This window comes from Lottia gigantea (assembly GCF_000327385.1).
Source record: "Lottia gigantea unplaced genomic scaffold LOTGIsca_20, whole genome shotgun sequence".
Lineage (NCBI taxonomy): Eukaryota > Metazoa > Mollusca > Gastropoda > Lottiidae > Lottia > Lottia gigantea.
The window spans coordinates 2,223,243-2,242,744 of NW_008708401.1; the positions used below are offsets into that span (position 1 = coordinate 2,223,243).

The window sequence follows — 19,502 nt, forward strand, 5'->3', positions numbered from 1 at the left end:
TTAAAGAAACATCACAACCTGTAGCACACGGGAATCGGGTTTCTGTCCTTGGAATGACTACAAATTTTTACTGACATGGGCAAAACTGATTAGAAGAAATCTGAAGGGATTACACCATTAGATAATCAAGCAAACACCTGACTGAGACATATCGGCTCTCAATGGAATCAATAAGACAAGATTATTTTTATACCTTTTTATTAAATATAATATAAAGATACATCGTAAAAATAGCATATGATACAATAATAATATATAGTTATATGTAATCAAATTTATACATAAGACAAAATGTCTTTAGAGTAAGTTTATCCGTCCCTCTAAAATATGAATAAGTTATTGGTTTCGAAACACATTTTTCAAGATTATTACACAAATTCAAACATTTTCAAAGTACCATTTTATAGCTAAATATTAAACTGCAAGTAGCACAAAAGCAAAATCGATCAAAATGTCAGCCAGACAATGAAAAACGTTAATGAAACGCCATTATATAAAAAACATTAACATACTTAGTAAACATCTCAAAATGCAGAGTTAATTTTTTTTTTTAAATAAAAAGGGGTAATCGGAATGCCTATTCGCCTTCGGCAAAATATTTCATTTTATTAATGTATTATTTACACAGCAGTTGTAATAAATTTATACACAAACTTTGCCTGGTTGAACAATTAAATTCAGGTGTCAATCAACTTGACAAGAAAGTCTTTGTGAGAAAAAAGTCATTTCTCCAAGAAAGTTTCTGATGAAGATGTGATTCAATGCATTTTGTTAACGAGACAATTGCCAACTGTCCAATATCCAATAATACCCGGTAATTCTTATTAGTATTATAAATTAGTGACGTAGGAATCTTCGGCGGCCTCGTCGTCGGAGAAATCACCCAAACCAGATGGAAGAGGGATAATTTTATGGGTACGAGCAACTGCTAAAGCGTCATCCACATTCACAAAAATGTGATCGTTTGAGATTTTATCGTAGACGCCAGAATGTAGCATAGCATCTCTCATATCCGCAGAGCAACCGGCCAAAAACATGACTATATTAACATGCCCATATTCGGTAAACATGTGACTGATGACATTAGCACCGGAAACATCTAGATAATTGATAGCATTGCAATCAATGATCACGTGATGAGTTTTTCTCAGACTTCTTAATTTGGCATCAGTAACGACTTCTTCGCCATCTTCTGGGTCGATTTCATCATCATTATTAAATGCGGAATCCAAACTAGAGTGACGTCTTCCCATACGTGATTGAGTGTTGTTAAAGCCATTTTGTTTGAGAGTGTAGCTGTTGGATGACGTATCTTCTCCGAGATTAAAGGCTGGGTTGTCAATACTGGTAAAGCTTCCAAGACCATTTTCAATAGTTGCAATATTTTTGTTGTTAAGGTCTTTGGATTTAACTTGGTCCCCATTAGGAGCAGTAGCAATATCATTATTTAACTCCCTAACGATTACAGAATCTCTTCTAAATTCGCCGCTGTAGCCACCTTCCTTTTGTAATTTAGCCACCTTCTTTTCCTTTTTCTTCAGCAATTTCAATAATTTTCTTGGATTGACAGTCTTGCCGTACACTTGGCTTCGGAAGATTTCGGCATTGGCGAAGTATAGAGAAGAATTGAATCGGAAGACCTTAACACCAGGGGTTTCTTGTGAGTCTTGGTATTTCTTGTGTTCTACCCAGACACCATCCTTGGATTTGCCAACTCTGTATCCGGAAGCAAACTGTGTTTGGAAGACAACCGAGAGTAGGGAAACTCCAACACCAATTCCCAAACCAACATCAATGTCTAAGAAAACAACACTCAAGAAGGTTGATAACCAGATGACGAAGTCGTACTTGCTGATTTTCCAGTACTTATAACCAATAGATATCTGGATGAAGAGACCTTTTAGAGAGACGGCGATGATGGCAGCGAGAATAGATTTTGGAAGAGCAGCAAACAGTGGACTGATAACCATGATGATAAGTAAGATGAGAATAGAAGTAATTAAACCATTGATCATGGTCTTGGTATTCATAGCAGAAGCAACCATGGATCTCGGTGGCGCAACACTGGATGGAAAGCATTTCATGAAACAGCTAAGGAAGTTGCACATACCATAAGCGATCATTTCCTGACTGTCGTCGACTTCATAATTGTGTTTCTTGGCACAAATTTTAGCCATAGCAATAGTGTTGGCGAAAATGAGAATAGCAAGGATGAAACAGTCTACTAAGAAATTTGGAGCCTCGTCAACTGGTGGTAAAACTGGTGCTGGGATAGTATTTGGTATGGTTCCAACAACATCAGTTCCAAAGTTTTCATGGAATTCTCCAAAGTAAGCAGCTAGTGTACCAACAACTACGACGATCAGTTCAATTGGGATTGGGATGACAATTTTGTGCTTGAATCGTTCGTTGATGCAGTCTTTGACGATCAAAATGAGAACCATGGTAATGATGGCGCAGATCAAAGCAGTGATGTTAACATCGGTTATGTGTGTAAAGATTTCTTTGTAGTTCTTGACGATCTTGAAAATGCCACTGTGTCTCGTTACATGTAATCCGAGCATTGGCGTAACTTGACTGGTGAAAATATGGACAGCTGCACCTGATGTGAAAGCAGCAAAGAAGGATTCTGACAGGTAGGCTGTGATAAAGCCTAGTTTCAAGAAACCCATAGCAATCATCATCAGGCCACAGAAGAGAGTGACAGACATGGCAACACTTTCTTTATAATCAAGATATTCTGCTACTTCATCCACAGGGATTAATGTTCCATTAATGGTACCATTTATAGTCTGATTTAGTACCCAAGGATGGGTAGACTGAAACACTTCGCCCTGTCTCTCTACGACAGCAGCAGTAAGGATACAAATAACAGCACTGGTACCCATTGAAACGTGGGGGGAGGTTCCGAAAATCATGTAAATCAGCACAGGCCATAGAGATGTATACAGTCCATTTTCAACTTTGACAGAAGTAAGTTGTCCGAATCCCAAAGCTTGTGGGATATGGAGAATACCAACTGTTAATCCGGCAAGGAAATCCGTCAACAAATATTCTCTTAATTTATAATAACGAATGGTCTTGATAAGCGGGATATAGCTAGTGATGATCTTCCAGGTTCGTTTCTTTGAACAGTAGCAGTTATCCTTTATTTTGGAGATCTTGCTGGATGACGATGTATCACTATTCATGTGAAGTTCATCAAACTGTGCCTGAGTAAATGGTTGTCGTCTAAGAGTGATCATGCTCTCCGAGCCAAACTGAGGTGGACAGGAAGTTCGGCGAGTTTTCTCCTCTTCAAAATTTTGCTTCTTATCCGTCATCTTTATGGTGATTTCCAAGTCCTCCGACTCAGTACTGCTCCTTTCACCTGAAAATAGAAAAAAAACACTATTAAACGTCACGGACAAAACAATATTGTGTGCTGATTTCAAGCCCTGGTTTATCAGTTGTTGGCAAGATCAAGTTAGTAGAAACCTGGTGGTTGTTCAGCTCATGTTAACATTTGGTTGCCGAGTACACATGTAAACCCGTGGTTGTTGACAAAATAACCTAAGAGGATGTAGAAATGAAATGAATGGAGTTTTACGTCCTGCTTTTCTGGGCTAATGAAGACGGGTATGCTTTGCAGGCTCAAGTTAACTTGACAATATAATTAAGACAAAAGGGTACTTTGTGGGTTCATGTCAATCTGTGTTTTTGACAAAACAGTTTCACAATTCATTTGCTGTGTATCCGAAATTTGAAGACAAATTTTTGTGTTAAAAAGCTTAAACGAGAAACACTACTACTACGTACAAATTGGTGTTTGTTTTGTTCATGGTTACATTTTCATAATTAACAAGTGCTTGATAGTGTAGTAGTTACTCCAAAAAGTGTCAAAGACCTTCAAGACACTAAAAGTAATAAAATTTTATGAGTTGTAAACAGTTGGTTGATGACAAGAGTAACTGGGCCGTTTCCGATTTAACTTCCAACCAAAATCACGATTTAAGACTAAAGTAAAAACTTGTCAAAAGAATCCAAACAAAAGTGTGATCTTAGATTGTCGGTTCAATTCAATAGATCTCTTTGACGTGCCAATATTAAAATTATTTAGCTCGAGGCGAATTAGGTGGAATCAGACAAGTTTATTATATTGTAGGTTTTTTGAATATGATTTATGATCATGACGTCATTTGACCCCTGTACTTTCTGTTCTAAAGATATTTACTTTGATGTTTTCTTGACTTCTTCAAATGCAAAATAATGTTTCAATTCAGAGCACTGAAACTACATTTGAAAGAATTATAAGCACTTAAAATTAAAAGTGTTATCATAAGTGAAAGTGAAGTAACGTCGTTTAGTAAGGTGCACTTAAACCGCTTTTCATACTTGACATCATAATGTTAGATCCCGTTTGTTTGAAATATATCATAGTTAGATGGGTATATGCGCCGAGTCACTAGAAGATTCAGCAATTTTTTTCTTACATTTTTACAACATTTAAATCAAAGACGAACCGGAATTCGAATATCCATTGTGTCCGACTAAATAGTGGTTCTTCATGAGATCTCGCTTAAAATTATGATAGACACTTAAACTGAAATGGTAGTACTTGATACACATTTGACTGTTATACAACATCTTTATATTCTCAACAATCACTTTAAGTCATCAGCGGAGTTTTTTAATCAGAATTATTGATTTATGGTAGAGTGAGATCGTTTTGTGCTGTGGATATGTACTTTGGACTGGACAAAATTTTATATCAGTTTTTCCTTGCATTAAATTTTGGTTGCCGTAAGCGATTCCCAGATAATGTTAGTTTTTGTAAATTAATTTTGATTAACAGAGACTGATCATATATATTACATATACAAATTTGAGAAAAATTTCTTTACAATCCCTTTAAAAGCCTAATCCAAGAGATTAAACTCGGCTTTAATTTGTACGTAATTATCACCTTGACGAAAAATTGCCTCCGGTGACCCCGTGTCATTGTGTCAAAGGTTACAAATTTTCGCTGTCACCTGAGAACAAGAAAACATCCCTCTTAACCTGCTTAGCTCGTGCAATTGATAGCTTACCTGTGAGCTTACGTCGGGGATTACGTCATCTTATAATGCGATCATAATTTAAGAAGACATTACCATTTTATTATTGCCGTATCTGAGAAAGAGTATATAATAACCTAATAGTTGATAAATTTAAACAATTCAACTATCTTAGGAGAAGACCGTCTTAAATTATTCCTTCTGTTTCGTTACTGACATATTCTAATGGATTACATTAATCCTTACGTTCTGTATTTTACTCCAAATTGTGTTACCTTCCTATTAACACTATTTCAAATCTTTTATTTTATATTCTTATTTTAGCCGAAAAAAGATAATTCAAGAAAGCTTAAGAGATTTGAATATTGTTCATATCATTTGATAATATAGCTATAATTGGATATAACTCAAATAGTTGAAACAACTAAAAGTTGTCATAATGCCAACCTAGCTAGTTTGGCACGATAATTTCATATTCTGATGAATAAAAAGCCATGCCACGACATGTCTGTGCATCTTCCAACCTTCCATTGAGAAATGACTTTTTGGACGGCGAAGGTAAAAATTTACAAATCAAGAACATGAAATGTAACTTGCAGAACAAGAAAATGTGACATTGTGCACAAATTACGAAAATTCCCCATAAAAAGATGATGAACTATTTCCTTGACATCAAACATTTTAACTTCCGTAAATGTCAATTTTTGATACATATTTATGGAAGAATCGACCCTTTTTAATGCTGGTCTGACTTCTTAGAATTAAGAATAGGAACAGGAATCATCCCGTGGAATACAAATTTATCAACACTGAGTGGTTAGTTCTTAAAAGTCATGTGATGTTCGCCATGTTTCTGAGACAAACCATTATTTCATTATATTTAATTTTCCTGTAATCCGGAAGCCAAATGTTATCATAGGATTAAATTAGGATCGCCACTGCACGAACATTCGAGTTAATTCGATGAAACGTATCGAAATCTAAATGAATCCGTCATCTGTCAAAAGTTAATTTTTTTTTCTATTTTAAGTTCCTTTTGATGGATTACTGAGAAAAGAAACGTGATGTTGTAGTTGTTATTTTTTTGTTGAAGCATAATAGGTTAAGTTTTCAAATTAAACAGTTGGTATGGGAATGGTGTCTAGTTAAAGTACTCTTAGGCTATAGGAACTCTAAGACAACCGCTTATGGTCATATTGTCGTCTTTCTGAATAATTCCTTGTGATACTATCGAGGCACTTCATGCTTATCTTTCTAGATCTCCCGACTCCACAACCGACTTTGTCAACTCGAACTCGGCATCCCTTACAGAAGTCGACACAGCTGATGGTTTGTAATTTTTCAATTAACTATAGAAATATGAAATAGAAGCCAGAAAAGCTACTAATTTACAAACGAAATCTGGCAGCATTAACATGTCTCCATTCAAGGGAGTACGCCTATACATTGAAAATAAAATTGTTTTGCTATAATGTTCTATAGATGGATTAAATGTATATTTTGACGTTTACAGCATAATTAATGATATAAAATATGATATCTACCTTAAAATAAGTCTGACGTCCCCAATGAGATAATCCTTACACTGTGTTAACCCAACTCCCAGTTGAGCTGTGAGAATGTTGGATTAGTTTGAAAATCAACCTTATATACCTTTTACTTATCCACATCTTAGGCATCATCCATTAATCAAAAATCCGTCAAAAGTTACGTGAATTCATTTGTTCATAACTTTCACATTGCCACGCCTCCTTACCAGGATATTTTTGGAAACTTTTTAACTTGACGGCTTAATTGTCAAAGTGATACGGAACATAAATCGAGCGCAACCTATCATCCTCGCATGTTTTATCATTGTCAAGATGAATGGGCAGCCGAAAGAATATCCTTTCGTATGTCGAGAATGATGTCCGGATAGATAAATCGAACACATACCCAGCCAGAAGCAGTTTATAATCAATGTTTGACAGGACCATTAGAGTTGAGCTCGTATATCATATCTTGACATATCTCTATGTCATTTGGTCTGTTTGTAACTTTAACAATATGGTTGTCTATAAAATAATGGATGGATTTCCAATCCAACTGTTGAAGTTGTCATATAATATGATAAAATGTCATATTTCAATGCATCCATCAATACAGTCGATGACATTTTAATCTTACACCGTGATATTTCCTTTCAAATATTTCACATCAAGCAAGAGACATCTTTAAAACTAGGCAAGAATTTGAAGGTTATCCAGCAACGCAATCATGTTCATTGGCAATTCCAATAGTGATCTAAGGTAAAACATTGTTTCCTCGATTTAAAATTTGAGCAAAATCTGTCAAATATATGAAATCCTTGAAAACTTGAGTAACCTTAGTTGTTAGTTCATTGAGTTTCTTTTTTAAGTTGAATAAAAAAAAATATGTATTAAAAGATCAAATGATCTTTCTTACCAATATTTTCGTTTTGGAATTTAGCATTTTATGTGATATGTACAAATTAAGATCAATTTCACACTATTTAAAACTTCTAGGAACTTCATTAATTGTAGTTAGGGTATCAGATAGAGTGGCTCCCTTGGGATTTGTCCTTTTTTTGCAGTTGAGCATTGATAACTTCCTCCAGTTGGCAAATGACAATTTTGAATTGCTGACATTTTTAAGACTTTTTTTTTTAACCAAATAGAATACTATTCATTTGAAACTCAAAAATCGTTTTGATTGGAAATTGACCAGTATATTATTTCTGAATTTTTACAATGAGACAGACCTGCAAATTTGCCATTGTCATTCATTTTTAGATAGATCTATTACAAAATTTCATCTTAGGATTGACTGAATATCACATAGTTATTAAGTGGCATGTTAAAATGTCACTTAAATTTAGCGTATTACTATTAACACCATAACATTTTCAATGTGTGATTTTTAAATGATCAAAAGTTGTTCAAATCTGTTAATCTTTATAGATAACATGTTATTGTTGAATATATTTTTCAATTTTTTACGCTGCGATAAGATACACTTACGGAAAGCTTTAAAGGGATTTCAAATAGGATCTAAACTTTTCATAGGTATTAAGGACCCAATTTCCAAGTACTGTAATTCTCCAGTAAAATTAAGCTAAAGTTTAATAACAATGCTAAGACTAATTGATGCTATCAGTGTCCCCCAATACGTATACAACCTTTAGTTTAGACACCTGAAAAGCCTTTGATTTGAATCTTAAACGATCCATGCTAATGGTATTGAACTGAAAGCATATTTTCTCTTTTCTCTCATCAGAGACGACAAAATGAGTACGTTGAAACGTCAATCAAAGTATAACTGATCTGATAATGACATACCACGTTGTATTTCTCGTTTGGGTATATCCCCCCCCCCCCCTTTTTTTAGACCGCTTTCGGGCCTGGGACTTGTGACGTATCAATAGGAGATTATTTAATAAATCAACTATCTCTTTAGGTTCTGACTAGTAAGTGGCCAATCTTGTCAACCTGATTAGCTTATATAAAATATATTAGGTCTACGTCTTCATTGCCCTATTATTGATAACGTGTGTAACTATAGTCCGAAATATGTTTAAATGTCGATTGCCCAAAACTGTGTACAGCATGCCGAATCGCCAAATCAGAATTTCATTAGATATTTTTAATGTACACCCAAACTGCGGTAAAAGTTACAAGATCATCTGCCTGGCTAGCTCTCAGTGGATCACTTCGAACTCGGTTGACAAACTCTAACGACTGTTCAAAACTATCAAGGTGTAAGCTCTTATCATGTACCTATAGATAATTTCTGATGTCGAACGTCTGAAAACTGAGTTCAACTTCTGCTCAGATGTCAAATATCGCAAATTCAACTAACAATTGACTTCAAAGAATCAGGCCAAATCGTTATGCCTTTTCTATACATATTTAAAGCTCGGCATAGCACATGAATCTAATAACATCATTGAAGTTTCAAGAATAATTGATTCATCATCTATGTCGGTATTTGTGAGGAAAATGATGAATTATTATTGTACAGTATTCATGTTGTAATTCCGGTTTTAGATGGTTTAGAAGAATACCGTATTTAAATTATATGAGAAAGAATCTTTCGAGAACTACATAGTGAAACAGACCCAAACATCCAACAACAACAACAAAATAAAACAATGTATGTTGTATTTGATCAGAGTCTCGGACCACCTTTCAACTATTTAATAATTAATATTCTGCTTAGGCTATTATTTCATTCTTTAAAAGAAGAGATAAATCTTCCACCCTACCTACATCTAACAAATATTTTAGCCTAGGGCTTTGTTGAGCCGGTAACTGGCATATCACTATTCGTTCTCTATATGTTTAAAGGAACCCAACAAACTATAATTTGTGAATCAGAAGTGAAATGGAGTCTAACGTGTTATTCTAATGATTAAGCTCGTGAAGAAAGGCAATACCTGGCAGTGTGCAATGGGAATGAATGAAATAAAAATAATGAATGAATGTGAACTTACTAGAGTTAAGCCTGTTCATTACCATTGCTATACGTCGCAAATCCATTGGGCTACTAGAACTACTATCTTCATTAACGTTCTGCATGATCATAATAGTACTGATACACCAGTAAAAAGTCTTAGAGATTCTGGTTCAGTCTTATTGTCCTTGCTAATAACACTACAGATGTCCTTGCACTAACGAAGTATTCAAAAATCTCTAGAAATATGGCCAAACTTTTCTCAGGGGACTCATAATCTCACTGTAAAAAAAGACTGTACCGAGTTGGTAAAACCAAAATTCATCCACAATAACAAAATAAATTTCGCTTTAAATCAGTCGATGTTTTCACTTCAGAAAAAATTGACAACACAGAAAGTCGATTTACAGCAAACGTAAGAAGTATAAACGTGAAGACCTTCAAAACGTTCAAAATAACGTAATGAGGTGTTATGGTCAGTAAACTGAACTGAGTTGAATTTATACCCGTAATTAACGGTCAAAGAATGCTCTATTCACAAACCTGAATTGTTTTCATAGAAGATTTTGACGCAATCAAGGTATCAATGTGAACAAAACTATGTCGCCTGCTTGAAATTTCTACACTTTCTATTCACCTTGCTAATTAGTCCTATAATCTACTAATGAAAGGCGATGGGCTATAAAAAAAACTGCAAATTTTTAAGCTGGGATTTTGAAGGGATTTCGTTTCTATTGTTATTCAAGTATTGTTTATTTATCAGATTGAACGCCGTCCGATGAAAGTTGTTGTTTTTCGGGATACATCTTTATGTAAATCTTGATATCTGTTTATCTGTTTAAATGAAAGTCTGTTAATATTCTTCTGTAGCGTCTACGTTTTACCTACCAGTTGCGTTTAATTAAATTCAATTGAATCAATTTAACAAAAACACAAGACAATATTATGGAATATAACACACTTCTTTAATAAGGTTGGGCACATAACGTTTCAACACAATATACACGTGACGTCATCAGATGTAATGAAAGTTGAAAGTAGGAAAATAATAATCTTTTTACAACGAGAAAACTTGATTCTAACATGCTAAGTTTCTTAAATAAGCTTTTCAACTTGAAAGGTCCAGACTTCCTATTTTAACAAGGCGGATATTCTTATATGCAAAGTTTCTTGAGCGAAGTACGTACCACAACCTCGAAAATTGACAAATACCCTCTGGTGGTGATGATGATGATGATGATGATAATGATGACGCTTCTTATCCTACTGCTACAACTGACGATGATGATGATACTGATGGCATCGATGATACTGATGGCGAGGATAAAGATGCCCATGCTTCAACTCAGGATGATGATGCTATGACGATTCTTATCCTGAAGATGATAAAAACGCTGTTATGCCCCTACTTCAACCCAGGATTATGATGATGATGATGATGCTTTAAACCCACGGATGAACAAACCTATTTCGATGTGCTTTTCTTCAAATCGAACATTGTAAGAAATTATTTCACAATTCGATTCATCATCACTGGACATCATCCTTTATTTCCTCCTGAAATTAAATATAGGTAATTAGATGAATACCCTATTCTATTGGTATAACTTGGCATCTGATATAGTTTATATAAGACCCGTATCACTTCTAGAAATGATATTTGGAATTCGGAGAAACAAGTCATACTTGGCATAAAAACGATGTTTTCGGATATCGTTTGTGACAAGGCAGTGTTTTATGCAGTCATATATGAAATGTTGTACACTGTCTATTGTATCAAATTTCTCCCGAGAAAAGTGCAAATTTCCCACCTGGGGACATGTCGACCCTGTAGTTGAAAACCTACGGTCTATAGTAATATTTGTAAGAGAAACTTGTCCAAGATATGAAAGTGTTCATATAATATATTATGCTACAGTACTCTAATCTAAAGCCACCATTTTTGACTTTTATATATTTGTTTCATTTTTTCATATCAAAAATATCCATCCATCATAAATACAATTGTGATTTTCACCTGTCAAAACTATTTAAATCAATACGTCTTTAAGTGCGCGGATAAACCACAAATAGTACTGTTAAAGGTAGAACATGTCAAGGTTGTGACGAGTTCCGCAAGGATCCAGGACTTTACATGCCTTCTGTTCAGTCATTAAGAATTTATAATTAAATCAAAATATAGGTCGTAGAATTTCGTCCAGAAATCAATTGATCTCCGATGATTTAACTACCGAGGTCGGTGACGTTTGTAATGTGCAATGCTTACTCTTCCAGATAAAAAACTGGTTCGACCGTGTTTGTCATCATGACAACTATTTCTGAGGGCTGGCCAATCTGATACTGTTTCTTTGATATCAGTACTTTACTTAAGATCTAACGTCATTCACAAGGGAATATGTTCACGGATCAAAATTAATGTCGAATGAAAAATCAACTTCTTGATGCAACTTTAGGAGTATTCATTTTAACCTACGGTTGATAGACTTGATTTTTTAGTTTATTTGTGTGTTTACTCGAGAAAATCAATATTAGATCCAAAGTAAAGCCAACAGGAACGACATATATATATATACATATACTGTATATATGTTTACGTTTCGTCTTCAGTATTTAGGGATTGGATTTATCCATATCGTTATGAATTGGTTTCGTATTTCCGAAGTCATCACGTTATGTGTATTCATGTTGAATTAAAGAACATGCATAGTTATCAACATGATGCATTTACCTCAGTTTGATTGGCCAATCTCAAACATCATATCGTGAGTATTTGTACTGATGCGTCATTACATTTTTAATGTGTCATTACATATAATATCACATTGATAAGTAGAAGTATTTTGTGTGTAAAGTCGTGATTTAACCCGGAAATAAACATTAAAAAACAAGAGACAAATCTTAATTCCTTTCCATACGGTAATTGGTATATCAATGAAGGTATTATATTTCTAATACATTAATTGTCGTTCTACTAAACAGCAAAACGTTTGGGCGGCTGAACGCACGGCTGAAATAAGAGCTCCACCTCGAATATCCTTTTCATAGAAAGCATCAGTGTGATGATCATGGTACAACGTACATGTTAATTCACCTGATGTCGTTTGTTTTCCCAGCGTGCTATTTTTTGTTCAGATGTCATGTTAAGTAAGGATGTAAATGAAATGAAATGGATTTTACGTTTTACTTTTCTGCACTTGTTTGGGCATATAAAGATTGGAAACGTCATACAGTGTGAAATAAGCCTACTCTTTTTCTTTTTCCAGCTATCGAGAGATTTTTAACGTGCATGGATACCAGTATATTGTCCCAGTCGAACGACTTGATGCATTTTCCATAATATTACTGCATCAACAGAAACCAGGTTGAACCCTCAGGTACAAGGGGTACGGTTGAGGAATATTATACTCTTGACAAACATACTAATACTGAGATGTCCTAAAGTTTAGCTCAACCCACAATCACGTAAAATGTTAAAGATGAAAAGGAATAAGAAATCCTTGAAAATTGAAAAATAATTCTTTATTTTGTACACCATACTTATGGCCCCGCCACACCAGATAGGCGTTCTTAATGCGCTGCTACCGCAATGGAAAATTATCTCAGAGTGTGTTAAGGTCGCCATAAGAGTGATATAATAGTGTAGAATACACAAGACATCGTGCACTTGCCGCTATTGGACACATTTAAAACAAACTTCAATGTTCTGTTCTGCAGAGTGCTGAAAAAACGCTAGAACGCAACATGGTCTCATAACTCGCGATATGAGTTCGACTAGTTTTAAGTTTGTAATTCATTAGAGACTTTTCCTCGCGTTTGACCGCGACTAGTACATTTCATGTCGAGCAAGATCGCAAATAGTCGCAGTCCGGCGATCATTGTTATGAAAACTCCTGCAAGGTGTTAGAAATGGAAATCCTTGTAGTAACATATTATCAGTTTCAGTATTAGACTGTTAGTCGAACTCAAGAGATGAATGGAAAAAGGTAAAAACCCGGTTTTACCAAATTATAAGTTATAAAGCCTCAAATAAAATTTATTCAAATTACCGACCAATCAAATGGGGTATCGTTAAAATGATTCATTTTATTGTAATACTGGTGCCAGTAAAGTATTAACAAAGTCACTAAATGCCAGATAATTTCTTAATGCCAGGAACATGCGAGACCAAAAAAGGTCTTAGAATGTCCTTGATCTTAACATTCCTCGTAAGAACATTCAAATGTCTTATTAAAAAATCAAATTCTTACCTAAAAATGAAACGTAGGTACAACTCTGCCTATAACGAAAAATGTGTCAAAAATTACTCTCTTATTTCGGGTTTTAATTTTACCCCCTTCCATTTTTTAATGTTTCCATTTTGTTTTGAATCTGACACGTAGGACACTGTTTATATGTTTACTAATGTTTATTATCATTATTTCATTGTTTTTATTTACAGTGCGTATTTATATACCATCTTCATTTTATTCTTTAAAATAAACGTGTGGATAAATAAAAACAATGTGGGAAAATACAATTGACCATCAAGGCTGACCATAACGAAACTTTTCTCTAGACAGACTTATATGGGAGGATGGGCTACTGACTTCAGAAACGGCGTAACTTTACAATAATCGAAAACGAAACCATCGTTCGATTTTCTATGGACTGTAATTGCGATCGGCGTGTGGAAGTCTGGTGCCCTTGAATAAGTCTGTCCTCATTATTCCAGCAGACCCAGCCTTAAGCTTTACAATTTGTTTCTTTAGCGGAAACACTTCCTCAGATATATAAATCTTGTGACTAAGGAGCGCCGGGATTAAAAGAATAGAAGCCACCAATTTATTCCCATGTCGATTCTCCCTTTTTCGACACTTCCCATTTTGTCCCTTCTAGATTTTCCACTTTTTCATTTTATCCCTTTCTCATTTCGTCCAGTTCGCCTTTTCCTATTTCGACCCTTTCCTATTTTCATTGCATTTACAATTGAAATGGACAGTATAAGAGTAAGTTGAACACAGAAGAGGAATTGTAATTTATATGATATAAGAAAATTTGAAATGGACGAAAACACCCGTCAAACATTTACATATTTCAACATGTTGAAGTTATTGAATACAAATATTTCATTAATAGTAGGCCAAGGAGTACCAGGGTTAAAAGTCTACAAGCTCCAAGACAACTCTCACTCAATCTTAGTGCTGTTTACATAGTCTTACTTTACATTCGTTATGACCAAACCATTTGTATTTCAATCTATGGTTGTAAATTTATATTTAGTGCATAAACATGAACTATTTAAATAGCGATTTCTAATTTACCACGGGGGTCAAATTGTGTGTTTATACATTTTCTCTGAATACAATTCAGTGGCTATGAGTTTCCTGCCCTATAAACATACTTGATTGTTGTTTTTTGTTAGATTGTTTAAAATATATGTAACAAATTTGGATATCCATGTCCTATTTACAGTCTGTAGTTTGTTTAACAATAGTCCATATATTGTATGTTATATATTTCTACGGTTTTCAAAAAGTTGTTGCATACCCTTTTTCAAGTGTATCAAGAACTCTACAATATCTATTGCCTCGATTCATATTTTTTTGGTCTTCGATTCCTGTAATCCCAGTATGTTGATTTTTAGGGGCGTGTCGGATCCCTATCAGAAAATATAAAAAATACAAGAAGTAAAGCAGTATTCCCGATCTACATAGGCTAAATACTCTCTTAAACATAATATTATACACTAGTAGTTTCAATGCAGAGCATAAATTTGAAATTGAAAGTAACTTCATTAGAAGGTATCTTAAAACAAAACCTATGTTCCCGAAAGCCTTACAGACCGCAAAGGCAAGAGTAGTGTACCTTTTTAATTTAGACGTCAACTAAAAACAAAACTAAGGTGAACACAATATGACGTGACAAAAGTATTCCAATGACGCTGTCATCAATTATAATGTGTTTCAAGGACGAAAAATAAAATTTTACTAAGGACAGTAGGGTCACTGATTCGGGTTGACTTATATAATGGCTAATTCCTTTGGTCACGTGAATATATTTTTGGTTTGCTAACCCGAAGAAACCAATCTTGACTGGGTCACGATCACAGGGCGAAGGATTTTTTCTGTCGGTTGTTAATTTAATTGATATCTTGATATAAGGTCCACAATTTGTATTTTTATATGTAGTAGTAAATATAGGTTTGGTTTGTTTCGCCTTTTTTCACCAGTGTCCGCTCTCAAAACCTATCATTAAGGTCAGAGAATTATCATCAGATAGAAATAATATTGATTATTGAGCAGGTTTGGTATCTACCTTGGGCTTAGGTCGGATGTGATACAGTTCACAATCAATGAAACTCATACCCGAAACAGTCATAATCTAAGAATGCATATTATGTCAGATTACACTGACCAGTCACTATTTAAGACTGTTATGATCTCGTCTATTGTCCAACTCAACTTAGTCAGAGTTGATTGTTATATATCGTCTTAACCACTTCCGGCTATCTAAAGGATGATATCAGAGTTTTTAAATACCAATAAACTCAAGACGAAACACGTCATTTCCATTAAAAAGAAACAAATGGATACGTTTGTCTTCCATGTGCACTATTTGGTATACTTTGGATTTTGATGTTCATGTGTTGATCCCGATATTCCAGAAAAACTGGAGCATTCCTTGAATCTTTGAAAACATTGATCATTCTTTTCTAACAAAAATTTTCTTTTTTAAACTGCCAAAATGTGCTGTTGTTAAAATTCAACTATGTCTGCCAATCATTAAGTGGGCGTGTCATCACGTTTTCAGCATTTATTGGATCATAATGATATCAGCTTTCATTGGGTATTGGTTTTGTAAATATGCGATTATAAACATATTACATGTTAGCATACTTAACAATGTGAAAACCAAGCACAATGACAATCTCCTTGCCAATTACAACAAATCGGCTTCTTGCATAGTAGCAGTTTTGTATAGTCAAACATGAATTGATCCCACAATATTCACATAAAGTATAGTGTCGGAAGTTGCGCCCGATGCAGACCATGCTTTTTGAAACACCTGATGGTACATTTCGTTTGAGGAGTCCACTATTATACAGTTATTACTCCCGATATTATGCTTTGGGTGAGTTTTTTGGTTACGAAATTGCTTTGCTTGTACGAATTGTTTTACCATATCATATATATGAACACTTTACAGAATTATATATGTACTCTCCACAAACGAGAAGTGCGAAAGCCTTTTAGGCCCATCTAGAAAAAAAATTTGATTATATTCTTCTGAATGTATTTTGCACAACTCGGAATTTCGGATTCCACAACTCATAATTTCAAGTTCTTCAAAACGCTTAAGACAAATATATTATTTAATTATGTTTTTGAATACCATTGACATTTTGAAAATACATTCATTTTTTGTGAACAGTTTTCGAGTTATTGCCCATGGCTTGATTTAACTCGTCAAAATTTGTTCAATTGGTTAAAACGCTTAGTCTTTCTGAGGCAACAAATTTAATTTCTTAGTAACCCAAACCTTGATGGAAAAGATCCCTTACTATATTCTTTCCAAATGAGTTTCAGCAAGACAGCGTTTAACATCCGAAATTTCGACTTGTGGAATCCGAAATTTGGAATTATGCAAAATACATTCAGAAAAATAAAATATATTTTTTTCAGATGGGCCTAAAAGGCTTTCGTAGAAAAGTCACATTCATAACTGATTTTTTTTCAACTTGAATGAAAGGTTAACAAAACAATATATACGTCAAATGATGTACATTTATATGTATGAAATTTATGGAAATATGTACCTACGAGATTTATCGTTTCAACTCTTCAATGACAACAAGTACAATAATAATATAAAGTATAATTTCGCATATTTTTAAAATCTTGCGACCTTACACAATATATAGAATAGTATATATCAATTGAAGAACAAATGATCCCGATTTTTTTGGTTGTCAGATGTCCAAACTTGTGGACTCCAAAGTTTGAAGTCCTTTGGCAAATCTTTTATTCAAATCATTTAAGTTTGAAATGTGCTTATCAATTTGTTGACAACGTAAATTATCCAGACTAGAATATTAAATTATTATCCCATTGGGTAAAAACACGATATCCAACTATTGAATACAACGTATCCGATCCGTTTTCAGATGTGGGACAATCGATCCGTCCGTAGATCTTAATGTTATGCAAGTGGTGAATACAACGTATCAAATCCGTTATCAGATGTAAAAAAATCAATCCCATCGTACATTTTGTAGGAGGCAAGATTCGTGTATTTGGTAACAGCGACCTATGTAGTAAAACCCGGTCAGGCAATAAAGCTGTTTTAAAGATAACGAAAACAACAGTCAGTTTTGACAATGACAAAGTGACATATGAATATGGCACAAAAGTGTAATTGTGTTTCACTTCAGGACATTAAAGAGAAACTTGTTCTTGGTGACACTCACGTTTTATAACGGTCTTTTGTCTTGTTTTCTACTTTAAATGGTCAGTGTAAGTAGGATTGCTGGTTTGAACACAAAAAAGACATATCTGTTTTATCCTTTTAAGAATCGTGTAACTAATATTTCACATTAAGGAAAATGGATTTCGCTTTGAGTTTGTGTTATAAGTAACCGTTTTAAAAAAAATAACATTTTAACAAATGGAGAATACCAACATACAATTAAAATTAAAACCAAACTTTCGTTCCGTTTTTTTTATTAGCTTTTATTTTTAATTTATCCACTTCAGTTAGGGTCTGACCACAGCCTTCTTCAACGTTAGTCAAATTAATGGAAAAATGCAGGAACCACAGACGCCTGATTGCAAATTGGTGCTATAGTGTCCCCGATATACATAAACAATTTAGAAAACCTTTTTACAATCCCTTAAAGCTAATACCATGGGTACATATTGCATCTTGCACTAAACAAATGAAAAATTGTATAAATTGTTCGCAATGTTAATGAACTTATGTAACTGTCAAATAAAAGTTTCAGAATTGTCTAAAAATAACATTATATTGCCTCGACCTTTGACCTTATAACCTAAAATAGATTTCTTCTATCTTTATATAACAACAACTAATTACCATGTTTCGACCCGGAATTTCTTATATTTGTAACAAACACATTCTTTTAAACCTACTATACCTAATAAATTTAATGAAAGTTCCCACGAGTCTATGTCTAATGTTTCATCGTTTTATTTCATTATAAATATATGATGACAAAATGTGCATATATGGTTAGAATTTATACGAAACTATGTCACCAGATTCAGATATTTAGGAGCAACACGTGGTTTCGTATGATTAAAATTTTGACAAGAATTTAATAAAATATCAAACATTATATGAAAACGTCAGAAATAGAAACAACAAATTCTTACACGTGATGAACCTAAGAGTTCGACAGACTAAACTAGATTTCAGTGTAGTAAGAGTGCAGTCGAATATTATATGAAACTAAGAATAGATTCTTGAGTTACCGTCGCTTCAGCCGATTTCTTTTCAGCCAAAATCTGTCAGCTGTGCGAGGAAAGCGCCGCCGATTTTACTCAGCTGTTATTCGCATATTAGTTATCACAAAACCCTAGTTAAATTATAAATCCACTGAACATGATAACTTTAATGCATGATAAATCAAAACTATCACATTTTGATTACCATATGTGACTCAAATTTAAAAAGACAACATTTTAATTTGGAATACATATACATTAATAACAAAAACACTTCTATATGATGCCTGCCGTGTTTAATGTATATTCATGCATTATAAATTACACGATTAAATACTTTTTAGCCGCCTTATTCATAGGATTATTTTGCTAGCCAATTCAGCTAGTAGAAACCAGCTAGTCACTTTTTATAAATTAAATCGGATTAAGAAAAACTTCCCGAGAAGAAACCAACACTTAACTCATACGTGGAATAGTTAACAAATACACATACACTTTGTGTGAAGGCACCCTTGGAATGAGTCGGCGTTGATGAAAATATAACCATAACCCCATAATTTAGCTTTTGACT

The 19,502-nt window shown here is 34.0% G+C and overlaps 1 protein-coding gene across 1 annotated transcript; it reads right to left on the bottom strand.

Moving 5' to 3' along the window:
• Window positions 1–869: 869 nt before the first annotated feature.
• Window positions 870–3,161, bottom strand: LOTGIDRAFT_53031 (hypothetical protein; the record flags this gene model as incomplete). Its single annotated transcript, XM_009053574.1, has 2 exons — window positions 870–1,155; window positions 1,453–3,161. Coding segments are annotated over 2 exons (1,995 nt in total), but the record flags the coding sequence as incomplete, so codon positions are not given.
• Between the last annotated feature and the right edge of the window lie 16,341 nt (window positions 3,162–19,502).